At 37.0% G+C, this 27,966-nt stretch overlaps 1 protein-coding gene and 1 long non-coding RNA gene across 33 annotated transcripts in view; one reads left to right on the forward strand and one right to left on the reverse strand.

The window, feature by feature from the left end:
• Positions 1-25,104, forward strand: part of Slmap (sarcolemma associated protein) — a 149,192-nt gene extending 124,088 nt beyond the window's left edge. For 15 of the 32 annotated variants that reach the window (XM_063257341.1, XM_063257345.1, XM_063257346.1 and 12 more), the window contains 7 exons: positions 1,501-1,623; positions 3,229-3,303; positions 5,826-6,146; positions 7,517-7,634; positions 13,666-13,837; positions 18,705-18,839; positions 23,236-25,104. In XM_063257341.1, the coding sequence (XP_063113411.1) occupies positions 1,501-1,623; positions 3,229-3,303; positions 5,826-6,146; positions 7,517-7,634; positions 13,666-13,837; positions 18,705-18,839; positions 23,236-23,328 (1,037 nt within the window). In that variant the 3' untranslated portion in view covers positions 23,329-25,104. Of the gene's footprint in view, positions 1-1,500; positions 1,624-3,228; positions 3,304-5,825; positions 6,147-7,516; positions 7,635-13,665; positions 13,838-18,704; positions 18,840-21,050; positions 21,141-23,235 lie in introns of all 32 variants that reach the window. The other 17 variants (XM_063257342.1, XM_013143956.3, XM_063257348.1 and 14 more) reach the window with 3 other exon arrangements.
• Positions 22,542-27,300, reverse strand: LOC134477883 (uncharacterized). Its single transcript, XR_010050136.1, has 2 exons — positions 27,181-27,300; positions 22,542-22,715 (listed from the first exon to the last, which is right to left on the reverse strand). It is a non-coding gene; the product is annotated as an uncharacterized LOC134477883 (long non-coding RNA).
• Positions 27,301-27,966: the final 666 nt, after the last annotated feature.

Consider the following 27,966-nt stretch of genomic DNA (forward strand, 5'->3'; position numbering starts at 1 on the left):
AGACCCTGTCTCAAAAAATGACTTACCCCCTCAAAAAATGGCAGGTATTAACCAAAATCTGTTCAGTGTTCTTATTGCTCCTGGGGTGTCATTGCTTCTAATTCCACTCAGTAGACAGACTAAGTAGATGTGCGGAACAGAAGGTACAGGTCAGTGGTAGTATGCACAAAGCCTTGGGTTTGATTCCTAGCACTTTAAAAAGCAGAGAGGCTGGGGTGAGAAAGGCAGGGATGGAGAAGAAACAAAGAAGCAAGGAATGAATGGATGGATGTTTATACCCATATGTATATGTATGTATATATACATAGTCTTACACAATATTTACAGCTGTGTTTTTCTGTATATTCAAATCTGTTAAAATGTATACTCTATTCCATTTTCTTTATTCCCTTATATATAACTCTTCTTCAACAGTGAGGGAACTAAAATATATTTATTTGATCATTTTTAGAATGCATAGGAAGTATATCCACAATTTCTAGCCTATAGGTAGGGTCTTTTCATAGCTGTCAAGTGATTAACATAGAGCAGTTGTCTTCAAATGGTACTTTTTACCCCCAGGAAGCACTTAGTCCTGTGGAGTCATCTTGTTTGTTATGTCTGAGAGAGGTCTCCTGGCATCTAGTAAGTAAAAATCATGGAAATTACTGACCATTTTGTAAGGTATAGGACAGGCTCTACAACAAAAGATAATTCAATAGTGCTAAGGATGAAAAAACTTCACTGTAGAATTAGGAAAATATCTACTGAAGGATTTTTACATAATATTTTTGTCAAACCACTTGAAAATATAACCATCATGTCATTTCTCTCCTAAATACTCCTAGCATAAGGGCATTGCGCTACATGACAACAAATCCAGAAATGAGGTCTTTTCACATACCAATAAATAGTGTTAATAGAGCTGTCAATGAAAGTTCATAGCTGATATAACAGTGTCTCTGCCACTGAAAAAAATCTCTGCCTACATTCCCTACCCTGACCAAAAAGCTTCTAAAGAGGGAAATTATTGTTTGGCTAGAATATACATGAGCTTAGAGTCAAAAATTTTAACAGGGAAAATATGAAATGTCTATAAGTGTGGAAATACATGTATGATCTACTGTAACTGTATTGTGAAAAGTTATACTTGGCTCTGCTTCTCTGGCATCAAAATTTTGAAAAGTTTGATGAATAATATTATACCTATCTCATTGAATTTCAAGTTTTACATAAGCTCTACATAAAGGCAATATATAATTTAATAAATACATATTTTGTAGTGCTAGTACCATGAATTATACACATATACGTATATTGGTGTTGTTTTTATATTTTTGTTCTTTCTTCAGGTAAAATGACTAAAAATGCTTATTACAATATGCCTCTAAGTTTTATTTAACTCAAATATACTATGTTTTTAACTTTGCATGTTGAAACTTGAAAAATTGTCTGTCTTTAATTGTAGAGATTATAGTGTGATACTAACTCTTGCTTTTAAAATAAACATATTTTTGTCAGATGACTCACAGGGTGCACAGTCAGAAATTGAGGCAAAACAAGAAATTCAGCATCTTCGCAAGGAATTGATTGAAGCCCAGGAGCTAGCTAGAACAAGTAAACAAAAATGCTTTGAACTCCAAGGTGAGATCCAAGATTACTTTGGTTTGTTAGGGGATGCATAGGGCAATGTGGTATAGTGAGATAGCCCCAAACTTGGAGTTGCAAGATGTTGTACTTTGTTCTGTATCCAGCCTTTATATACTAAATATGTGATCTTGAGACATTGACTTAATCTCTCTAAACTTACTTTTTAGATCAATAAAATGAGGGGCAGTATAGTTGCCCTAAAGTACAAGATCATGAGTTCAGTCCCTGGTACCAAAAAAAAAAAAAAAAAAAAAAAAAGCATTAAGTATAGGTTAAATGTCCTTTACCTGAATTCTGAAATGTTTCAGATTTTAGAATATATGTCAGTTGAGCAACCCTAATCCAAAAATTCAGAGTGTTCCGAAGTCTGAAAAGTTGTTAGCATTTTATCAGTGTTCAAAAAAGTCTTAGATTTCAAAGCATTTCAGATTTTCAGATTCGAGACGCTCAAACTACAGGAATAAAGAAAAAGCAAATATAGATTTCTTTTAAGTTTTAGTTACACTTAGTATTGTCTACTCAGTACAAAATAAGTAAAAGTTATAATCCCTGCAATATTTTAAAATTCAGTAAGGACTTAGAGGAACTGTAACAGTTAAGGTGTAGAATCTTCTTTGTTAGTAGCTTAGTTATCTATAGTGTCATAAGCTAGTAAAGTCTGTGCTGTTCCATGAGCCTTCCTTATCATTCACAGTAATTACCTATTCGACATTCATTACTGTGTTGGCCAGTCTTACAATGAGAAAGTGAATGACCTACAGAGTCATTCTCATGTTCTCTAAGATGGCTTTCCTGACCAGCAGAAAATTTGTAACCTAGGAAAAATCCTTGGAACTTCTTGTTACTACTTCCTTCCTTTACTGCTTCTTGAATGGTATCTTGAAAAATTGAAGAATGAAATGTAACCCAGATGTCATGCACAAGGCCTTGGGTTCATTTCCCAGCACTACCAAAGAATTGTTTAAGTATTGGCATTCCACCGAGCATGACTATAATAATCTCAGCACTCAAGAGGCTAAGGAAAAATGATCACTAGGAGTTTAAGGCCACCCTGGGCTACAAAGTGAGTTCAAGGCCAGCCTGAACTGCCTAGCAAAACCCTGACTAAACAAAAGACAAAACAACAAAAAACTAAGCTCAAAATAATGACTGGACCGGGTATGGCGGCATGCACATATAATCTCAGCACTCAGAAGGTTGAGGCAGAAGAATCACTATAAATTCAAGACTAGCCTGGGCTAAAAAATGAGCTAAGGGTAGCCTGAATTACACAGGGAGACCCTGTCTCCAAAAGACAAAAACAAATAATCAAAATAGTGACTGACATTTATCAAGTGTGCCTCTCATGTGAAGATTAGGGTATATTATCTTGGTGAAAAAATACAAACTGTTGCTCAGGTAAATAGATTTATTGCTTACTACTATTTTGTGTTCCTAAAATATTTTTTTCCTAAAATCTTGTCTAACTACTAATACTGATAATATTTATTGCCTAACTTTTATTTCTTTTGTTAAGCTTTAGGACATAATTTCTTAGACATTTTCAGCTGAGTACTTTTGTTAACTCACAAAATTAGATATACTGTGTTTTTACTTTAGCTCTTTTGGAAGAAGAAAGAAAAGCCTACAGAAATCAAGTTGAGGAGTCTGCTAAACAAATACAGGTTCTTCAAGGTATGGAACATTCCAACACTATTTGAGATTGTTATTTTTGGTTTTTATTAATTCAAAAGGAAAAGAAAAAAAGAGTACAAAGGTTCCCCAGTTGTCATGGTTCTTCTCTGACCTAACCTAAGGTCTTTTTCCTTTAAAGAACACAAGGATAGATTTCTTAGTAGTCCATTATTAGATATTAGGAGTAGAAAGAGCAGAGATGAAGATTTGGATTTGGTAAGATGGATGCTATCTGGGTTATGTCTTGGGTTACTAAAATGAAAACTTTTTTTTCCATTTTTCAATTTTATTTTTTAATTTTTTGGGTTCTTTTCTTTTGTTTCTCTTTTTTTAGGGGAAGGGTGAGGGGACAAAATCTTGCTTGGTAGTGCAGGCTGTCCTTGAACTCACTATGTAGCCCAGGCTTACCTGGAATTTGCCGCAATCTTCCCACCTCAGCCTCTTGAGTGCTGGGATTACACTATGCCTGACTAAAAGGAAAGATTTTGGATGGGAAATCTGCTTGAGCTACTCTGTGCCTCCACACTTTGAGCTTGTTGATATCATATCTAATATTCAAAACATACTTGCGTTGCACTGAAAACTATATACCACATGGAGTAGAATATGGTCTGTACAGTGTTTTCATTGATAATGGCTACTCTCCATGCTCACTGTTTTGCTCTCTGGGTTATCACAAGGTCATTACAGAAATCACCAGAAAGTCCTTTCTCTGCCAGATGTTTACTTCAAGATTAAGCTATTAGGGCCAGGGATTTAGCTCAGCAGCGTAAGTGCCTGCTTGGCAAACACAAGGTTGTGAGTTCGATCCCTGGCACCAAAAAAAAAAGATTAAGCTATTCATACTGTGAAATTCTGTGTCTTCTGTGAGATACCCCAGGAGAGATCTTTCTTTCCTATGTCATAAAATTCCTAAAGTGAAATTAATTTGCCTTCATTATCCAAGAAGAACCAATTTTTTTTTGGTCTGATTTGGTATTTTGTTTTTGGTGCTAGGAATTGAACTCATGATCCCACACTTGCCGGGCAAGTGCCATGCTGCTGAGTTATATCCCTGGCCCTGGTTTGGGTGTTTTGTTTTGTTTTGTTTTGTTTTGTCTTCTGTCTTTTTGAGACTTCACTATGCAGTTCAGGCTGGCCTTGAGCTCACTTTGTATCCCAGGCTGGTCTCAAATTTGCAAGAGTTTTCCTGCCTCTGGGATTATAAGGCATGCGCTACCGCGCCTGGCTTCCTGGTTTGGTTTTTTTGATAGGGTCTCACTATGAAGTTCACACTGATCTTGAACACACAGTGTAACCCAGGCTGGTCTTGAATTCACTACAGTTCTCCTGCCTCAACCTCCTGAGTGCTAGGATTATAGGCATGCTCCACCAAGTCTGACTAAACCATTGTTATTTTAAAATTTTAGCTTGAAGTCTTGCTTGACTGTAATGTCATCATGCAAAAGCCTTAGGCCAAAAGACTGCCTCAAATTCAAGGCTAGCCTACGCTACATAGCAGGACCCTACTCAAAATATGAATACACACAATATTTTGATTTTCTTTTTTTAAATTTCAGTTTTATTATGGTTCATTTTGAATTTATGGGGTAAGTTGTATATGTTTTTAAATTGCAAATTCTTTAAACTCTTATAATACCTCAATTGTGTTGTCCATTAATGTATATAGTCCTTATTCATGTCTACATTTCCATCCTTTATTGTGTATGGGCAATTTTCTCTAAAGACTGTGTAATGGTGCTGTGTTTTGTCCTAAAGTGTCTTGCCTAGTCTTCATTGAGTGCCCCCTAGTGTCAACATGTGGAGTTCAAGATTTTTATCAGTAGTTGGAGGTGGTGGCACATAACCTGTGATCTCAGCGCTGGGGAGGTTTGCCATGCATTCATGGCCAGCCTGAACTATACAGTGAGATCCTCTCTCAAAAAAACAAACAAACAAACAAACAAAAAACTGGAACGGAAAAGAAAAGGATTTTATCAATAAAACTCTTCACCTTATATCTAGCCATTATACTTTTTCAGATTTTCAATCTGTTCTCTTTCCTTTCTACAAACTTAAAAGATCTGATACCTTCTTTAATGTTTGTTTGTGAAACAACTTCCTCCTGCTCCTAAATCCTCTTAATTATTTTAATCTCTTTAACTTTTTATACCCATAATTTCCTTGTGGTATTGTGGTTACCAAGACTAGTATGCTATTTCTGAGCCAAATATGACTATATGAATTATTCCCAGTTTGGATAAGTGTAGAAGACCATCTTTTTAAAATATACATCTTTATTAAAGATGAAATTCACTAATTTCATCAGCTCATTAATGTAGACAATAATTGTTAATTATTTACTGCCAGTTGTGGGTGATAGAGCAGTGAGCAAAATAGAAGCCAGTCTCAAAAACAAAAACCAAACAAACCAAAAAAAGCAACAACTCTGACAGCTAGACTGTGGTATCAACGTTCTTTAATGGGCTATTATTCTTAATCCTTATGAAATAAGAAAATGATGGGTAAATATACTTTTATAGCCCAACTGCAGAGGTTACATATTGACATTGAGAACCTCCGGGAAGAGAAGGACAATGAAATCACAAGCACAAGAGATGAATTGCTTAGTGCCCGAGATGAAATTTTGCTCCTTCATCAAGCGGCAGCAAAGGCTGCCTCAGAGCGGGACACTGATATAGCTTCTTTGCAAGAGGAGCTTAAGAAGGTGCGAGGTGAGCTTGACCGATGGAGGAAAGCAGCATCTGAGTATGAGAGAGAAATCACAGGTCTGCAAAACAGTTTTCAGCTGCGATGTCAACAGTGTGAGGACCAGCAGAGAGAGGAAACAATAAGGTTGCAGGGTAAGTATATTTTACATAAAGCTCTTAACTATTGAATAAGTTTATAACTTGTAAAAAGTAGAGGTTTTTTTCCTTTATTGGTAGTAATCAGTTATATTAAATACTGCTTCTAAATTGGGGGTAGAGCCGGATGGGGTGGTGCACGCCTGTAAGCCCAACACTCGAGAGGCTGAGGCAGGAGGATCACTGCTCGTTCAAGGCAAGCCTGAACTATATAGTGAGTTCAAGGCTAACCTGCACTGCAAAGTAAAACCCTGTGTCAAAACAACAACAACAATAAACCTGGGCAGCGAGGGGTTGGGGGCAGAGATGGAAATACACACAGTGTGATCAAAAAGCACAAAAAATACTGAAACAATTTTTAAAAGGTATTATAGTTAGCTGGGCATGGTGGCACATGTCTGTAATCCTATCACTCGGAAAGATGAGGCAGGATGATGGTTGTGAGTTCGAGACCAGCCTGGGCTACAAAGTGAGCTCAAGCCCAGCCTGAACTGCATAGTGAAACCCTGTCTCAAAAAAGATAAATAAAAAATTTAAAAACAAGTATTACAGTTGAAGATATATTGCCATTGTTTCCCCTCATGTTGAACACACCCACTTTTTGCCACTTTGTGGAGCATTTCTAGAAGACTTCTTTTGTGTCTTTACTTCTGCTCTTGTGGCTGCCTCTGTCCTGACTTTATTTAAAATGTTTACCTTTTATGGCCATTTTGACTGCGTAGAAGAGCGCCAGTGAATGAGATGGGTGAGGACATGCTGTAATGTTTTTACCAACCTTCCTTGCCATTGAGTGGCACTTAGCAGCAGCACTCACTGTATTTTCAATCACACTTCATAAAGACCTGAAAGAGGACTTCTTGGAGCTACCTCAGGAAGTGGAAAGAACACTGGGACAAATGTGTTTGAAGTAAGGAAGGCATATTTTGAAGAGGTTTAATAACGTGTCTTTTACTGTAATAAATATTTTATTTATTTATTTTTGGTACTGGGAATCAAACTCACAACCTTGCACTTGCTAGACATGTGCTGTATCTGCCACCTTTTTAATTTAAATACACTGTTAAAAGTATTTTTATCAACCCTTGTATTCTTCACCTGTATAAGCTATGTAATCAATGACAATTTTTTTTCCAGTTTTATGCAACTGCAGTTTAGTACTATTAAAAGTTATTTGTATAAAAAAATACTGCTCATGTTCAAGATGATAGAACTTCCTTGATACAAAGTACGAGAAATCATTCACCATGTAAAAAAATCTACACATCTTTATGGGACGAAAGAGTCATGTTCTCTGAAATATTTTCTTTCATCTTTTTAGTGTGGAATTATGTTCCTATATTGACAGACATGTTTTGGAATTGTTTTAGGTGAACTAGAAAAGTTGAGAAAGGAATGGAATGTATTGGAAACCGAGTGCCATTCTCTGAAAAAAGAAAATGTTTTGCTATCATCAGAACTGCAGCGCCAAGAAAAAGAACTGCACAAGTATGCAAAAACCCTCTTAGCTTCAAAATATTTACATTAAATTTTGATACTTAAATGCTTTTGTTTGAAGAATGGTGATCAGATGACTAATAAAGAATTTGTACTCCTGAAAGGTATACATTCAGCTTAACATTTTAAACACAGTTATAAAAAAGAATAATGTATAACATCAAAAGTTCTCCAAAACCAATTAAATATTCCTAGCATCTGAAACCTTAGGAGCAAACTGATAAATTAGATTTATTCCAACAAATTTAGAGTTCTATTTTCCCACCATTTGTCTCTCCCCTTGCATCCCCCACACTAGTTTTGAATCCAGGGCTTCACACTGAGAGATATTCCAAGTGTTCCCCCCACTCCTTTCTTCTTTTTTTTTGCCATAGGCTCTTACTAAGTCTCTGAATTGCCCTGGCTGGACCTGAATTTGTGATCCTCCTGCCTCACTGTCCTAGAGTGCTGGAATTACAGACATGTGCCACCATACTTGGCTCCATTTGCCACATTTAAATTTAAATTCAAAATTGGTTTCTTAGCCTGGCATGGAGACACACGCCTGTAATCTCAGTACTCAGATGGCTTAGGCAGGAGGATCACAGAGAGTTTGAGGCTAGTCTGGGCTCCTTAGCAAATTCTAGGCCAGCTTGAGTTATATAATGAGACTGTGTTTCAAAACAAATTTTAAAAATTGGTTTGTTTATTTATTTTTTGAGATAGAATGTCACTGTGTCTTTCAGGGTGGCCTTGAGTTCACTATGGAACCCAGGCTAAGCTCAAACTCATGGTGATCCTCCCACCTCAGCCTCCTGAATGCTGGCATTACAGGCAGGCATATACTAACATACCTAGCTCTACTCTTTTTTAAAAACTGGCTTCTTTTCTGAAGTGTGATGTATTCCTCCAGTACTGAGCTTTGAAACCAGAGCCTCTCACATCTTAGGCAGGTACATTGCCACTGAACTACATCCCCAGCCTTTTTTAATTTTGAGTTTGAGACAGATCTCACAAAGTTGCTTAGCCTGGCCTTAAACTTGTGATCTTCCTGCCTCAGCCTCTCTAGTAACATGTTTTTAAAATAATGTTTGTATTCTAATTCAGAGTTATGAAACTAGTATATATTTCTTTGGTTTGTGGGAGTGCTGGGGACTTAACCTAGCACCTTGGCACTGAGCTGCATCTCCAGCCATTTTTCATTTTGAGATAGTCTTACTGAGTACTAAATAACCCAGGCTGGGCTCAAACTTTTGATCTTCCTACCTAAACTTCCCAGAGTGCTGGGATTATAGGTGTATATCAACATGCCTGTCATCCATGTTTCTTGTTGAAGTCATTCTTAGTGTTGTAATTTTTTTGGGCTTTGAGGGGGATAGTCTTTCTATGTAGTTTGTTAGGCTGGCCTTGAACTCACTGTGTAGCTCAAGCAGGCCTAAAACTAGTCATGTACCACCACACCCGGCACTGAAGCCTCTCTTAACTATAGGCACTTCTTGCTAAATGAGTTATATCTAGTAGGTGCATTACAACATTTATAACAAAGAAATGCTCTAAGGAAACACCAGCTTGATAGCTTTGCTTTTATTTGCATAACGATTACATGTAATACTGTAATTTATAACATAAAACTACAATACTATATTATACAGTACAATCAGCAAAATTATAGTTCTGTATAAAGTGTGTACAAAAAATACATTGAAGCTCTAAAAACATACAGCACTATACCAACAACAACAAAAAGACTGGTTTTAAATCTAAACAGTGTACTTCAGTTGCAAGTCTGAACAGTCATTAAATGAGAAATACCTGTTCACTCCTTCAGCACCCAAAAATGGAGATCATCACTCTCTTGTTGGCCTTGTGTTTTCACTCCTGGAAAGCACTAAAAATAACAACAGATCTGAGCATGATGTTGCATGCCTGTAATCCTAGCACTTGGGAAGTTGAGGCAGGAGGATCACCTTGAGTTAAATCCAGTCTGGGCTATGTAGCCTGAGACCCTCTCAAACCAAAAAGAAAAAGAAATTGTAATGTTAATTTTACATATAAAACTAAGAACTAACTGAAGTACAATATGTAGTGACTTCAACAACAACAACAAAAAAACCCCACCAATTTGTTCTGTAAAGCCCCCCTGACAGCAGCATGTTTTCTCAATATATGTATCTATGAAAACACTTTTATATTCCCTTCTAGCAGTGTAATTTCCCTGGTCTTTTTTCATACATTTTGATTTGGTTTGGTTTTGCTGTGCCCTGGCCTTGAACGAGGTACCCTCTTGCTTCCCTTTCTTGAGTGCTGGGATTATGGGGTGTATTACTTTTCAAGTGTGTGGAGATCACGATAAAAACTAAAAGCCAAACCAGGCATAGTGACACTTGGGAGGCTGAGACAGGAGGATCACTGCAAGTTCAAGACCAAACTCACTGAGACCCTGTTGCAAAAACATAAATAAACAAAGCCAAGCAAGGTGATGCACAGTTGTGATCTCAGTACCAAGGTAGCCTGAGGCAGGAGAATCACAAGTTCAAGTCCTACTTAGGCCATTTAAACACTTTCTCAAATTTTTAAAAATGAGAAGCATAGGAAATATAGTTTAGCACTAGAGCACACTTGGATTTGATTCTCAATACCACCAAAAAAAGTAAAAAGGAGACAAACACTTGCTTATAATGTGTAAAAGTTTATAAAAATCGATTCCAGGGGCTGGGATTTAGCTCAGCGGCATAAGTACCTGCCTTGCAAGCAGGCAGTCATGAGTTCAATCCCTGGTACCGATTGGAAAAAAAAATCGGTTCCAGAGTATAGGCAAGACAGAGGCCAAAAACACAAATATACCTATGTGTTTGTGTGTGCTTGTGTGAGTGAACTGATGAAATGGCAGCATGTTTTGGACAAATCTTTCTTTCTTTTTTTTTTTTTTTTTTTGGTCTTTTTCCTTTTCCTTTTTATCGGTACCGGGGATCGAACTCACAACTGCCTGCTTGCAAAGCAGGCACTTATGCCGCTGAGCTAAATCCCCAGCCCCTTGGACAAATCTTTCAATGAAGTGTATATAAGGTGTCAATGCAGATATCCAATATTTTCATGCTTAGAATGCATTAGGATTTTGGAGGCATCCACTTAATTTGATGTTCTGTCAGACAAGAAGTACCATTGTTGGGGCTGGGGATTTAGCTCAGCAGCATAAGCGCCTGCCTTGCAAGCAGGCAGTCGTGAGTTCGATCCCTGGTACCGATAAAAACGAAAAAGACAAAAAAAAAAAAAAAAGAAGTACCATTGTTTAGGTATCAGTGGTGATTATCTTAGTCATTCTTGTTTTGGTAAAGATGTGGGCCTGCTTAAACCTTTTTTTTTTTTTTTTTTTTTTTTTTGAGACAGAGTCTCACTGTGTAGCCTAGGCTGGCCTTGAACTTGCAACAGTCCTCTCACTAGACCATGATCTTTTATTTTGAGATGTGATTAATTAAAAGGTGGCATATTGTTAAATACAATTTTTAATTCTATATATATCAGTTTTGCATAGGTATTGAAAAGCAAGTCTACAGATTTCTTTTGAGTAGAAGCATATGGCTTAAAAATACTAGACTTTAGACTTGCTGTAAGCCTGAGGAGTGAGCAATACAAAAGATGGCTGCCATTATTAACCATGTGGTTCCTATCCTCTTCCACAGTGGTCTACACTCTCCCTGTAGAAAATACATCTTTTCTTATATTTCATTGGCCTACATTCACTCTGCAGAGCATATTTCTTTTCCTACCATCAATAAACATAAAACCTTGCCATCTTTAAAAAAAAATACTAGGCTTTAGTCAGATGTGGTGTCACATGCTATAGCCCCGGCTGCTTGGAAGTCTTGAGCAAGAAGATCACTGACCTCAGGAGTTTGAGACCATTCTGAGCCATATAGTGAGAGCCATCTCAGAAAAAGAAAAGACTCCAGAAAGGTGGGCTGTGTTACATTACATGTTTTTCAAGTTATCTGCCTAAACTCAAATAAAGCATGTGAGGTAATTCTATTTCTGAAGTTTTTCTGGTACAGTAGTTTTCTAAATTTACGTGGTAATTCTCCCTCAACATTTAAGTGGCATTAGAACCTGGCTTTTCATTTCAGGGCCTTATTTGCCATTTTGATCCTAGCTGTATTAGGTGAAAACCCTCAGATTTACCTTTGAGAATCTGCCTAGCACAGTCAGAATGAGATTTTTTTCCTCTGTCATTAGAATATTGAGTCTGATTCTGAAAAAAAAAACAAATGTCACCTTGAAAATGTGATTTTCTTTTTAGCATTTTATAGGAGCTAAATTTCCTAACACAGCTAAGATGCATAACCATTTGTTCTGTGTTGTCTATGACATATAGGAGAAGAAATTGAACAGTTTTCTGTTTTTTTTTTTAAAGACAGAGTCTCATTATGCAGTTCAAACTGGCCTCAAACTCGTGGTGATCTCCTGCCTCAGCTTTCCGAGCACTGAGATTACAAGGCATGGGCCATCATACCCAGCCCTTAACTGGAATTTTTATTCACATGCATTAAATTGTTTTCCTCATGTGTAATCTATTTTAATATCAAATTATAAAGTAAGCATGTAATTGGAGAACAGTTCAGCAATTACTTGGTTCAGCTTTCTTATTTTGACATTGCAGGGTACCAACAACCTCCTTATGTTATTTTTGTCTTTGTGAATGATACCTGGGAATAATCTGAGAGCTCAGGAAATGTTTACTCAATGGATAAAATTTATCAGTTAAGTGATTGGCTAAACATCCTAGTGATAGGGCAGTATTTGATCCCAACCTTCTCATTTTTTATCCTATGCTTTTTGAGAAGGGTTATCTTACTTGACTTGGTAGTGTCTTGCAAGCTTTAAATTTCTGACCCCATTCTATTTGTTAGTTATTTAAACTGACAAAAATATGAGTTGAAATATGTGTATCTTATATATGTATTATTTTCCTATAGAAGACCTACACTGAATCCTGCAAACACGCACATGCACATAGATGTGCACACACAATCACCTAATGGTACTGGGGATTGAACCCAGGACCTTCATACTATCCTTCATCCCTGATCCTTTTCATTTTGAGGCAGACTTTCTCTAAGTCATTGAGTGATCAGGCAGGGCTCAGTCTTTCTGCCTCAGCCACCCAGAGTGCTGGGCTTCTTTTTATGATACAATTAATATAATTTTTATAATAAAATATACAATTTTCTTTCTTTTTTTTTTTTTTTCGTCTTTCTCGTTTTTATCGGTACCAGGGATTGAACTCATGACCGCACACTTGCAACGCAGGCACTTATGCCACTAAGCTAAATCCCCAACCTCAAAATATACAATTTTAGGGGCTGGGGATTTAGCTCAGCGGCATAAGCGCCTGCCTTGCATGCAGGAAGTCGTGAGTTCGATCCCTGGTACCGATAAAAAGGAAAAAGACAAAAAAAAAAAAAATGGAAAAAAAAATATACAATTTTAATCTCCTTTGGTTGGTTGGTTGGTTGGTTTGCTTTTAAAGACAGGGTCTGGCTGTGTAATGAGGCTAGGCTTGAACTCACTGTGTAGCCCAGGCAATCCTCAAATTCATAGTGATCCTTCTGCCTCAGCCTCTCTGAGCTAAAATACTGTGAGCCATCACATCCAGCACCTATTTTTGAAATTTCAACCTTTCTGTATACTTGATAGCGCACAGCTCTAAATGGACAGGATTTTTTAGTATTTTCATGCTTTTTTCTTATTACACATATTATTTCTTTTTTGTTTTTGGTTTGGTTTTGTTTTGGTTTTTTGTTTGAGACAGGGTCTATTTGTGTAGTTCAAGCTGGCCTTGAATCTGTGGCAGTCCTTCTGCCTCAACCTCCCTAGTGCTGGAATTACAAGCCTTTGCCACAATGCCCAGCTTCATTTCTTTTTCTAATATTTCTTTCTTCTTCTGAAATTCACTCTTATCTCACCTAGTGAAATAATTAAGAATTGGACTTCCTGCTGCATCCAGTTTGTACCCGTGACTAACTGTCTGTCAATATTTATGTTGCAGTTCTCAGAAGCAGAGTTTAGAGCTTACCAGTGATCTCACTATTCTACAGATGACTAGAAAAGAGCTTGAAAACCAAGTGGGATCCTTGAAAGAACAGCATCTTCGAGATTCGACTGATTTAAAAACTCTTCTCAGTAAGGCTGAAAGCCAAGCAAAGGATGTACAGAAAGAGGTAAAGCGAAAAGACATTATGAGCCCAATTATGATTGGACTTAAAGCCAAAAGCAAATCAGATATCCATGCTAGTTAGAAATAAAGGGAAGTACAAGTCAAGTTACCTTTCACAAAGTTGATACTTGCAACATCCCTGCTTGGTGATTTCTGTAGCTATGTATCATGGTCCACAAATAGTCTTAATTAGCATAAAGTTTGTTCTCAAAAGTATAAGTATATAAAATTACATTTTAATTTTTCTCTGCTAGTTAATTGATCTATACAAGAAGCAATTTGTACCAGAGCAATTGTTCTACTGTTTATCTTTCAAAGAAATTATCTTATTTAACTTTAGTTCTTAAAACCAAACTGGGGCCACATCCTCTGGAGAAACTAGCCTAAATAGTTACTTAAAATTTACCTCATAGCCAGCTGCTAAACACAATGTTCTATGACCCTTGATTTTCTCCTTTCTATACTTTTCCCCTTCTCCACAAATATGTACATTCTGTTTTTATGTCATTTTGCTTAAAACTTTGACCTGGGTGGCTTTTTGAAAAGTAGTATTTAAAATGGTGAGGGTTGAGCTGGAATACAGCCGCAGCTCAGCCTCTTCCTGAGCAAATGGGTGCCTTTCCCTGAAGTCGACAGCAGGGCAGTGAGAGCTATGTTTGGGCCTGCAGGCTTTCTCCCACTGCGTGCATTGTCTTCTGGCTGGCTCTTTTGATGGAAAAGGGTGGTAGCGCTTATTTTCTCTCTGGGGACCGCCCCAACTATAGACTCGCTTAAATGAAAGATTCTTTACAAATTAGAAAAAAATTGAAGACAGCTCTTTGTCTTTAATAATGAATTTTACAAAAAAAATCATTATTAAAATTCATTATTAGGGGCAGGGGATTTAGCTCAGCGGCATAAGCGCCTGCTTTGCAAGTGTGTGGTCATGAGTTTGATCCCTGGTCCCGATAAAAAAAAGAAAAACACACACAAAAAATTCATTATTAATATAATATGTACTTTAATTAATACACTTTTTACACCTTCCTTTCCTTGTAGTATCCTGAATTTGAAAATGATTATTGTTTTCCTGTTTCCATGTTTGTTCCTAAAGAAAAAAAGTGTAACTTTTTTTTATTTTCATATAGACATATTGTAATGCATTTGTCTTTACCTTGCTAAGAATATGTGTTTTAGGAGAAACCTCATTTTATTGGTCAGAACACAAATTCTGTGCAAAAGTAAATATCCTAGTAGTTAATACCGTAAGCACTTTGTGTCCTTCTGGTTCATATGCTATATAATTCTTTGAAAATCTGGGAAGAATGGTGTGATTGGAAGGTGATTCTGTTGTATGTTACTATAGATGCATTTAGCTATTGCATTATTTGCTTGACTGTTTTAAGACACTGAGCAATCAGTGCAAAATGCTTGTTTTCACGAATGGCAGTGGCATGTTGTCACAGCGTCTAAAATGTTGGTAGTTTTTGGAATGCATTAAATGCAGCACATTTAAAAATATGTCTGAGATTGTCAGTATGTTTCTTTCCTATTTTATTGTTTACTGTTTTCCATTGTGAAATGATGTGTAGTCATCATATTCTTTTGTAATGTGAAATTATTCTTTCCGTTTGTCCTGGTGTCAACTTACTGGATACTAGTCTATAACTAAAATATTCTTTAATGAGGTTCTTATTTCTGTGTAACCCACTGCAAATGATTTATTTTCTTTTACTAATACACATTTATTTCCTTTCAATATTTCCTCTCTATTCTTTCTCTCATAGAACCATGTTTAATACGCAGTGTCACGATGTATCTTCAGCACTAACAGGCTAAACTATTACAGGCCAAGCACTGACAGGCTATTACAAGCCCAGATATGATTATTTTTGTGAAGAAAGACCAAAGGTGTTGGTATTATCAAGTGATATTTCATTCTTAATCAGGACTGAGCTTGTTTCTCACCTCAGAATTAGAAAGCAAGATGGGGCATAAATGATATCCAAGCAAGGTATGAAATTAAGGCTACGAAAGGTGATCTTTGTTTCACTAATTGAATTTTACACTTGTGGCAGCTGTTTTTGAATATGGGACAGCTTTTAGGACTATTTAACAACAAAAAAGTATAAGAAAAGTATCTTTAACTGTGCAGTGCATGCCTGTGATCCCAGCACTCAGAGGCTGAGGCAGGAGGATCATGAATAGAGACCAGCCTGGGTTACACAGTGAGCTCAAGGCTAGCCTGAACTGTATAGCGAGACTTTGTCTCAAAGAAAGAAAGAAAGAAAAATATCTTATAATCCTCTCCTAAGAGAAAATAATAATTCTATCATATTTTATTTTAAAAGCATTTATATATTTACATTAGTAGGAATATCTGTAATTAAAGGGCTAATTTAACATTGAGCTCACAAGTCCACCCTGCAAAAACTGATTCAGAGAGTTGTTTGGCTTCGCTTTTGTGCTGTGGGGCCAGAGTTCTCCCCAGCCATTCCACAGCAGGGTCATCCTGATGAGCTGCCTTTATGTGCTTTTGCTTCAGAGCTCTTACAGTGGAGAAGTGGCTAAGTGCTTTGCTGTAAAGGGCAGTCTGGATATAAGAATGATGGAAAAGGAAAGGAAGAGAAAATTTTGGCCAACAAAGCCCTTTTTTACTCATTTTTTTATTGGTCAATTAAGAATCCATTTATAGATCATTGAGAATTATTATGTTCTGAGGTGCAGAAAGTAGCCTCAATATACTGACTGTGCCTTGGCAGCTTTCTAGTAACTTTCTACCTTAAGAAGTTCATCAACTCTCACATCAGTTGAAAAAAATAATGTCATAAAGCCCATATATTTTATTTCTTAGTTTATTCTTTGATGTATTACCCAGGATGTTCTGGGAACACTATTAGATAGTAAGAGGTTTCTTTCAAATCTTTCTTCCCCCTTTCTATTGACCCTAACCCCTTCCTTTCCCCCTTTCTCCCCTAATGTTGTTTCTTTAATATATATTTTTTCATCTTTATCTCTGTTGAGCATAATGATGAGCTCCTGGTCACTCTATAAAGTATTTGCATTTTTCATAAGCTCCATTATAAAGGTGTCCTTCGGCTAAATGTGGAGGCACATACTATAATCCCAGGTACTTGGGAGGCTGAGGCAAAACAATTGCAAGACCAAGGCCAGCCTGGGGAGCTTGGTTAGAACTTGTCTCAAAAACCTAAAAGAAGCCCAACATGGTGGCACATACCTGTAATCCCAGCACTTGGAAGGCTGAGGCAGGGGGATCACTGTGAGTTTGAGGCCAGCCTGGGTTGCATGATGAGTTCAAGATACCCTGAACTACATAGCCAACCAGACCCTGTCTCTAAATATTAAGTGGGGGAAAATAAAAAAGAGTGAGATGTATATAGCTCAGTGATGAAACACTAGCCTTCATGAGGACCTGGGTTCAATCCGCAGTACTATGATCAGTCAATAAATAACTTTTATTAAAGATGCCCTTTGTTGAGGAATTTTTAGAACATATATAGAGAAGAACTGGAAACCTGCCAGCCTCATAAGCCATATTAAGGGAGGAAGAGGAGCCTTTCTCTACGCTTACACCAGTGGTATATCATTGTATATTCAGTCTTTGTCTTTCTGTTTTCCTTTTGAAACATTCAGAGATGGCAGAGTGGGACAGCAGAAGCAGGGACAAAGATATGCACAGCAACAAAACAACTTGTCTGCTCTGGGAGCATAGCTCCCATATTAGATACATCTAAAAGTGGACTCGCCCTGAAGTCCAGCTTCTCAGGACATTTAAAGAAGGAGCAAACCACATTGTGTGTCATGTTGGTCTTAACCTGTGTTCAAGGTAGTTTGAAAGGCACATTATATATCCATAATGGCAAACCTATAGCACATGTGCCTCAGCAGACTGTCTATATCATTGAAGACTCTACAGGGTGCCATCACTGTTGTATACCTACATATTAAAAATATATATGGAGAGATAGATTGTAAGTGTTTGAACTGTTTTACAGAGAAGAACATGGCATGTTTCTCTATAGAAAAATTCTTCTCTGAAGCAGATTTTAAAATATTTTTGATGAATATTCATAGGATTTAAATGGAAAGATGTTTTTCAGCCTTGGTGGTGGGTGCTTTAAATGCAATTCCTTGCTTCATTTGCCTAGAAAATTCACTTACATTTTAATACTCTCTGATGCTGGGTAAAGGGAGACCTATTAAAAGTTAGTGTTTTTTTACTTTCAGGTTAAAGTAGCTTGGCTGACATTGCATGTTTACCGGGATATAAACTCAAGTTTCCTAACATTGCAATTTAATTAGGCTTTGAAATTTTCTTCATCTGCCATTCTTTTGCTTAGCTTGAAATTTCCCTTTTTTCACATAACTTGCTTTGTGGAGAAAGTAACCCTTTATATTAGAAACAAATCACAAGATGGTGCCTTCTGTTCATTTTTAACTCCAGGGCCAAAAAATAGTTACATGGATCAGGTCAATGTTAAATGCTTGACTATAAGTACAAATGATTCTCGTCCTCCTTGAAACAAAAAGGCTAACCTGGCACACCTGTAATCTCAGCACTCAAGAAGCTGCAGCAAGAGGCTTGTCATGAATTTCAAGTTAGCTTGATACACATAGTGAGACCCTGTCTCAAAAAAAGAAAAGAGGGCCAGTGATATTGCTCAGCGGCTCAGCGGCACAGCGCCAGCTGGCAAGCACAAGGTCAGTCCTGAGTTCAATCCCTAGTCAAAAAAAAAAGGAAGGAAAGGAAGTTAAAAAGCTCAACTTGGTATTTGAGGTGACTAAATAGGGCCTCATATATAAGCCTGACTAGAACTAACTTCATACCCATTTTAAGTCAAGTCTGCACACTCTTTTTTCTTTGCCTTTAGTATGAAAAGACACAGACTGTACTCTCAGAACTGAAGTTGAAGTTTGAAATGACTGAGCAGGAAAAGCAATCAATCACAGATCAGCTCAAACAATGTAAAGACAACCTGAAGCTGCTCCGAGAGAAAGGAAATAATGTAAGTCTTTGCCAGCTGGCTTAGCTTTAATCAAGAGGAAGGGGAGATATTTGAGACTGATTTTCAGAAGACTTTATTACTCAGTTGGGAACCTAATGTCCTGGGATACAGATAAAGTATGCTTTTCATTATAAAATTCTGGGATGTAATCATTGTACTGTCAGATAGTTAAGTAAGAATTTGCTCCTTTACCTTTACCCCTAGAAAAGCTTAAAAATTCACTGGGCGTGGTGATGCATACCTGTAGGGAAGCTGAGGCAGAAAGATTCCTGTGAGTTTAAGGCCAGCCTGGACTACATAGTGAGTTCAAGGCTAGCCTGGAGTATGTAGTAAGACCTGTCTCCAAAAAAAAGCCTAAGGACTGCCTGGAAGTAGAAGTACATATTGATCTTTAGCATTTGACTGTATCAAAAAAGAGAAATTTGGTATGGTTTTCATTTTGTGCTAATCATATTTTCACTGAGACACCTTCCTAAAAAGCTGTTTTTCTTTGGTATCTTGTAAGTATTAGGAAATACTTGGTAGGTTACTATAGCAATTTCTCAGCGTGCTTGTGTGAGTGTGTATGACACAGATAAAGATGAGAGACATCGTTGGTATAAAATAAGCTTGATAATACTTGTTTTTCATTTGCTAGAAAATCTTTTTAAAAGATGTTATACTAAATAAATGTTGTGTTGTATGTTTTGGTGATCATTGCCTTTGTGGGCCTTAACTGATGGTTGTTCAGTGTGGTTGTGCTCTGACTTATTTCCAACTCTGTCTTGGCATGGACACTGCATTAAACATGAGCCACACGCTTCCTACAGAGACAGGCACTCTGCTTAACTTGCAACCCAAGTATAAAAGAGTGTTGTTGCATGGCCATCTAATTATATAGTTGTACACAGAATGTTCATGAACTGTGTCCAACTGTTTTTCACTTAGGAGAGTCTTAGATTTTAGACAGTAAAGGATTAATGCTTAAAGTAAAAAGCTTTTAGAAATTAATTGGATGTAAAAGCATTATGCTAAGCAAAAAATTGATTGCATTTGTTTTTAAATGTAGTTTACAGAATTATTCTAGAATCAGATCTTAATGGTTTGCTGATTTCTTTCTTTTGTGTTAATTCATACCCCTCTGATTGTGAAATTTCAGTACACTTCCTACTAAATTAACTTATGAAGACATCTAACATGATCATAATGGACACCCCCTTCCTCTGTATATTTGGAACTTTTCAAAAGTGATAACCCTGTTATTGTTTATTAGTGATAAAACACAGTAATCCTTACAGTGAATTTCTCATTTTTGTGATATCAAGCTTATAATTCTAAATAATTCTCTTCCCATTTAAAAAATGAGTTCTATTCTGGTATCATAACTGAAAGCCCCAAGAATCATCAGTTGCCTGTCTTTAAGTACAGATATTCACTATACATTATCACCTCCCACCTGCATTAAGGAGTATGCCTTAGGCCAGGCGTGGCGGCTCATTTCTGTAATTCTAGCACTCAGGACACTGAGGCAGGATGATTGCTGAGTTCAAGGCCAGCCTAGGATACAAAGTGAGTTCAAGGCTAGCCTGAACTGCATAGTGAAACCCTGTGTCAAAAAAAACCAAACAAACAAAAGACGTATGCATCGTCACAAACCATTTCTTTTTAAGCTTGCAAGCAGTAATATGTCAAGCAGAGGAGTTTTGGTTGAGAAGTTTTTTAATGGAGGGATAAAATAAATGAACTATTGCTGAGGGAATATACTCCAAAAAATAGATTTCAGATACAAAATGATGTACTATTAAACAGAATATCACTTGGTAGAATATTATTATAGCACTGCCTGAGTGTGCTGTTTTATGAGGTTGTTAGGGACACCCACACTGACCATTGTAGTCAAGCTAGGTGTGGTGATGCTGTGCTGTAATCCCAGCACTGGGAGGCAGAGATGGGAGCATGCCAGAGTTGGAGACCAGCCTGGACTATGCAGCAAAACCCTGTCTCAAAAAACAAAGTGAAACAAAAGTAGTCATTTGTAAATTCAATGCCACAGTCCATTATTCTGGATTGTGTTAGATGTCTTTCAAAATGTATGAATTAGTAAGAAACCTGGGTGGTGTATTTCTCTTACCTCAGTCTTCCTTTCCTCCTCCCACCCACCTGGGGTCTAAATCATCTTACCTGACTTTTTTCATAGCATAAAATGATTTTAATATCCCTTCCCTTCTTCAGCCTTCCATATTACAACCCGTCCCAGCCGTATTCATCGGCCTATTCCTGGCTTTCCTGTTTTGGTGTTTCGGTCCATTGTGGTAGAGAAAGGTACAAGCACTACTGTTGAGTCCTTGTCTGTCTGTTCCCGTCGTCACCTGTTTGTGCCATATTTGTAATATAGTGCATGGCAAAACCACATGGGTTATCTGAAGCAAACCCTTCATTTAGTATGCCATGTATTTGTGTCCTCCCAGTGAATGAATAGTCAACTAATCACATAATGTTTTGTCTCGTTTCCTTTGTAGTAATGCTAACCATGAATTAATTCAAACCTAACCAGTTGTTAATATGCTTCCTTTAACTGAGTCTTTATCTCTAGCAAACTGGAATAAGCAGTGAATTTCTGCAATGTTAGTATCTACTTCCCAATTCTGTGTTTTAATCAGATTTGATTGAGAAATGAAGAGTTTGCCTCTTTGAAGTTTTTAGCCTCTTTCTTCCCTCTTCTTTTCCCTCTTCCCTTCCTTACTGTAGAATTTCTTTGTTTCAACCTTCCGCCTGTTTGTGTTGTGGCTATTAAAATCAAAGAGAGCCAGGCATGGTGGCATACACCTGTAACCCTATCACTCAGGAAACTGAGTCAGGAGGAGTGTGGAGAGTTCTAAGCCAGTCTGGGCTCCATAGATAGTTCAAGGCTGTCCTGAACTACATAGCAAGACCCTGCCTCAAAAAAGAAACAGAATGAGATTAGTATAGTGAACCATTGCCATACAGTCCCAACTCCAATATGAATTTACTTGTGATAATATAAATGGTATCACATACCTTCCTAACCCTAATCTGCAAATCAGAATATTTCTTTGAAAAATGACTTTTCAGTAAGACTCTCAGAACAGTACTAAAAATAGAGATACCAATCAAAGCAAATTAAGATTATAAAACCCTCTGAAATTTAATAGGGAATAGTCCACCCATGGTTGCCTCTTAATTGACATATGAATTAGAAAGTCTTAATTCACATATGAAAAAATGACAAGAGCTAGGCATGGTAGTGCAGGACTGTAATTTCAGCATTCTGGGAGGATCCCAGGTTGGAGCACACCTTGGGCAACATAGCTATTTAGTGAAATTGTCTCAAAATTAAAAAGGACTGGGGATCTGGGGGTGTAGCTGAATGTAAAAGGTCCCAGATTCAACCCTTGGTACCACCTCCCCCCCCAAAAGAAGCAGCTTCATTACACTGAACAAAGTCTTTATCAGAAATATCAGACAACCTGAGCTAGGTGTGGTAGTGCTTCCCTGTAATCCAGGCACTTGGGAGGTTGAGTCAGGAGGATCACCAAGAGTTTGAAGCCAGCCTGAACGACATAGTGAGACCTTTCTCAAAAAGAGAGAGAGAGAGAGAGAGAGAGAAGTATTTGACAAGTAAGATGGGCAAAGGCATGGAGGCACATTAGAGGCTGAGGCAAAAGGATCAATTCATGTTCAGGGCCAGCCTGGGCTACAGAGTGAGACCCTGTCTCAAAACAACAACAGAAAAAAACCTTGCCCGCTGTCACTTAGCCACCAGCCACTGTAAAAAATTACTTCAGCACATCAGTCTGGTTTTCATCAAGAAATAAACGTTTCAGGGCCAGGAATATAGTTCAGCAGCATAAGCGCTTGGCTGGCATGCATAAGGTCCTGGGGGGAAAAAAAACAGAACAAAGAAATAAACATTTCAGGTAGAAGCATGGTGCAGAGATCATGTATATATTCATCAATTACATTGGTGTCTTTATATGGATACCAGACCAAATAAAGCAGGCAAAGCTCAGAGGATTTTTAGAAGTCACCAATAGGAAGGATGGTAGGGATGTAGCTCAGTGGTACTTCCCTAGTGTGCACAGGGATTACATCCCTGGCCCTGCCAAACAAAGAAGAAAAAAGTCACCATTGGGTTTCAGCTATCAAAGTTGAAAGCAGCCCTGGGATATATTGTAGTAGTCTTGTTACAGCTTTCCTTGTACATGTACTTTCTTTTCTTTTCTTTTCTTTCTTTCTCCTTTTACTCTTTTTTCTTTTTACATTTTATTCTTACAATGCAAAGCCAGGAATTGTTTCAATATTCTGTTATATATTCAGGACTCTCTGGAACCAAGGGGCTGATAGGTATTAAAAGAGGGGACAATGTGATATTGACTCTTGGTTTCTTTCCACACAGAAACCCTGGCCCTGGATGCCCATGTTGGCTGCCCTGGTTGCGGTGACAGCCATCGTGCTGTATGTGCCAGGTCTGGCCAGAGCTTCTCCATGAGAGCGTTTCTTGAGTCCGTACACCGTCCTCCCTCTAGAAGCTGGCATCACACTCATGCTGGGGACAAACAGAACCATTTTCTTCCTTTTTACCTCTTAAAACAGCAGAAGTACAAGAACACAGATATAGGGTCATTGCTTTAAGTTATATAAAACTGTAACTGTCTATAGAGAGAATATAAAATTGTGACTTTATTCTACTGTAAGCAATAATTTGCTTACAATTTTTCATGTAATTTTAAAATTAGTATGTTGAGGTTCTGAATATTATGGTGGCCTAAAGTAGGCTTCGTGGTACACCAGATTATTTATACCATTAAATTTATGGTATTTTACTCTGAATTCTGATGGCCAGATAATTTGTCTTTCTGATTCGATAACTACCCAAACCAAACAACCAATACATACATGGGAAGAGAGGCCCTGTGTGCTCAGTGCCTATTAGTTTGGAATATATGCACATATATATATATATATATTTTTTACATATTTACGCCATTTTTACTTGTTATAAAACCACTGAGCTATTGGGAACAAGAGTTAGAGACAACTATTTGTGTGGATTTTTTTTTTTTTAAGGAAAAACATTTGGAAAATATTCTGTTATAGTGATAATTTGGGGAGTATGTGCACGCTTGTTCAGCCTTAATGTGACTTGAAGATGTAGAGGACATCAACTTTGAAAAACTTTCCATGAGAGTGTGTATTTTCTTGAGCAAACTAAAGTATTTCTGGGAGCAAAAACATAATAATTACACAATTTCAGTGCAGTCAACCAAACTGTTAAGTCAATTGGAATGTAATTTATTAAACCTCATGTATTTAAAGAAATACTTTCTTTAAAAGCCAAGTTACTTTCTCATATACAGCATTTTAGGAAGCATGATTTTTTTTTCTGTCATCTGTTCCTCCAAGCATGTTTAATTGAAGAAAGACTTGTATCTCTCTAGATAAGCTTTTATTGACTTAATTTGGTTATGATGTTTCAGAGGATTCATGTTCAAAGTGAGCTGTTATCTACCAACAGATATCCTGGTTGGGAATACAAATGGTTATTTTCTTTTTCTTGTGGTTAATTGGGGCTTTATGTTAATTAGAAGCACTATTCCCAAGATTGATAATGTTCCATGCACAATGAGCACCTAAACACTGCTTGATGTTACAAATTTAACACAGAAGTGAAAGTTTAGCTATGGTTTTGTGCAGCACCATAGTTATATCAATAAAGTTTATTTAGTTATAGAATATCCTCAAGTATCACATAGTTAAATTTTCAATCAGAGAAGACTGGGAAGGAATGAATGTCAGTGAATCAGCTTGAATGTTCTGTGGAAATAACAGGTCTAGCCAAATATTGAAATAAGACTTGAGGGTATAATTTGCCTTGTAATGTTTGGCAGTCATTGTTTATATTCTAAAGGTTATATTTTAAGCTATTTGGGGTTGCTGTTGGGAAGATCACTAGATTTATGGAGGAATTAGTCACAAATGACTTGTAGAAAATACTGTCATCTAGTTCATCATTTTCTGTTGCAGGAAGCCACTCCACCACAGAATGCTAATATGCCAGTGGTACCCAGTACCTCTTGTATATAGGTTATTGCAAATATTGTTCTGAAATGCTTAACTTCAGAATTACATTTTTTAAAGTAAATAATTGTTTGAAATCTATTTTGTAAAGGTATAAAATACATTAGAATTTCTGGAGTACAGATTAAACTATTTGCACTAACACAAGTGATGTGCATGATTTAATAAAATAACTTGATTCTCCCTATGCATGTTTGAGTTGGATATCATTGACATTCTTAATCCTGACTCTACTGTTCAGTTGTTAATAGTCTTTCCTTGAAATGGCTCTTTACGCAACATGACATATATTTGGTGTTCTTCAGGGTTTAAAACAAAACACCGAGCTGTTTCCTCCAGGTTTTATTGACCTTTTGTTTAACTTCTCTAATTTTCCTTCTTTTAATGTGGTTATTATAAAAATGTGACTTTCTAGCCAGAAAAGACTCATTAAATATAAGGTCAAGTATCAATATTTACTTTATTCAAATTGAATAAAAGAGTAGTTACTTCCATCTTTTTTCTCAAGAATGTAAATGAGCCTATTTACAAGCAGTACCTCTAGTTTTGCTCAGTTTGCTTTCAGGTTAAATCAAAAGTATGATTGCTCTCTGGTAGTGGTAGTCACTAAGAAATTTAAAGCACAGCAATTAAGAATTGAATGATTCTATAAAGATACATTTAAAAATTATTCAACAGAAGCTGCCTCATACCTATAATCCTAGCACTCCAGGAAGCTGAGGCCAGAAGATCACATCCCAACATGGGTCACTTAGCAATTGACTGAGACCCTGTCTCAAAAATAAACAGTAGCTGGGAATATAGTTTAGCAACATAGTGCCTGCCTGGCAAAAAAGAGGTCCTAAGTTCGATTCCTGGTACAAAAAAAACAAATAAATAAAGGCTGGGGGTATAGCTCAGTGGAAAGACCTTGACTTCAATCCCTAATACTGTGAATTAAAGTTTTTGTTGTTGTTGTTGTTGTTGTTGTTGTTGTTGTTGTTTTGGTACTGGGGATTGAACTTACTACCTCTTGCTTGGCAGACAGGCACTTATGCTGCTCAGTTAAATCCCCGGCCCTAGTACTGTGAAATACGTATATATAATACATTTTCCGAAGTGCTACATAACATGGTCAGAAAATGAAAACATGGTATTTAAACAGATCTAGCTGGGTGTGGTGAGACATGCCTATAATCCTAGTACTCAGGAGGCTGATACAGTACTCAGGAGGATCACTGCAAATTTGATGCCAGCCAGGGCTACATAGTTATCTCAAAAGAAAAAAAGTAAAACAGATCTGAATTGGCCTCTTGGCTCTAACTTTTATTGATGATTTCATTACTTTAGACAAAGCATCTCCATTTCCTCCTCTATATAGTAGAGAGAATAATATATTTGTGATGGTTGTATGAAAATTTTAAAGATAATGTATGTGAAATGCCATTTAATAATTGTAATAAATAGTTTAGAGAATGTCATACTGAAAAACTGCCTTAGATGTTAAAATTTTAGGTGAACTCAGTAAATCTTTTTTTTTTAATTTTTATTTTTTTGGCTGTTTGTTTGTTTTGAGACAAAGTCTCACTGTGTAATGCAGACTGGCCTTAAATTTGCTTATGTTGCCCAAACTGGCCTCAAAACTCACAATGACCTTTCTGTCTCAGCCTTCCTGACCCCAATTCTATTTAAATGAATTGAGTGACTCGCCTCTTGAGAATATCTATATATGTGCCAGGCGTGGTGGTGTGTGCCTGCAATCCCAGCACTTGGGAGGCTGAAACATGAGGACTGCTATTGACTGCAAGCCTGGTCTCCAAGTTGGGTTTAAGGCTGGCCCGAACTGCATAGTGAGACCCTGTCTCAAAAAAAAAAAAAAAAAAGAAAGAAAAGAAAAGTCTACATATTCAGTTGGTACTTGATTGTAATGTTTTGAATCCCATAAAAGTAACTTCACCTTATGTTTGGCCCTTTTATATTTGTGTCTTTTAGAAGTAACGAACTTAGTTTAGCGATGAACCTATTGCCCATAACAGTTTTAGAATTGTAATAGCCTTTCAGAGCCACTTTGAGTCGCATGTGAAAACCAGTTCCATTGCTTTGTAGTCCAAAACGTTTAACCAAAAATAGTATTTTATTTTATTTCACTTTACTTTACTTTATTTTATTTTTAGGGAGAGTACTAGAGATCAAACTCTTGACCTTGTGCTTGCCAGGCAGGCACTTACACTGCTCAGCTAAATCCCTGGCCCCCAAAATAGTTTTGAATAGTTTGATCTCTCACCTTAGTCTCCAGACTTGACTCCAAGGTACTTTTTGCTTTTTCATAGTGTCTAAATTAAATCTACTACCAGGAGGATGGAAGTCAGCTGCCAAAGCAAAAAAACAACTGAGTTGAAAATGCATCATTGTCCAAAAATGTCACTTGTATAATTTTATTTTGAGAACAAAACTGTGGGCACAAAATTTAACTACAGGGACATTTGGTGCAGAATTTTTATAAGAGTAGTAGATAAATAACCTAAATATCCCACAGTAGGTCATTGGTTAAGTAAATTCATATTGGTACCCGACAGACTTCTGTGCTTGCAAAGTATGTGGAAAGGTAATTCATGCTATTAAGTAAAAGAAAGATTACCAGTGTAAAATAATCCTGGTTTTAAGAAAGCAAAAAGTCATAGACATATGGAATATGATATGTTTATAGCAAAAGGACTTGAAAAAATTTATACCCAGGCAATGTTAGTGGTTCTGTGAATTCCCTTCCTCCTTATGATTTCTGATTTATTTTTAGTAGTAAATATATGTTCTTTTGTGAATAGGGATGGTGTAGTACTGAGGCTTGGACCCAGGGCCTTTGCACAAACTGAGCTATATCCCAAACCCTTTGAATTTTTTATTTTGAGACAAGTTCTCACTGAGTTGCCCACAGGGTACTCAGATTTGGAATCCTCCTGCCTCATCCTGCCAGAATGCTTGAATTACAGGCATGCACCATTGCAAATTTTTAAAAAGCTGTTCAGAGTTACTTTAAATTAGAAACAAAAAGGATTCCAAATTTGTTTCTATA

This window comes from Cavia porcellus, unplaced genomic scaffold (assembly GCF_034190915.1).
Source record: "Cavia porcellus strain 051 isolate PalLab524CR breed Dunkin Hartley unplaced genomic scaffold, mCavPor4.1 scaffold_10, whole genome shotgun sequence".
Lineage (NCBI taxonomy): Eukaryota > Metazoa > Chordata > Mammalia > Rodentia > Caviidae > Cavia > Cavia porcellus.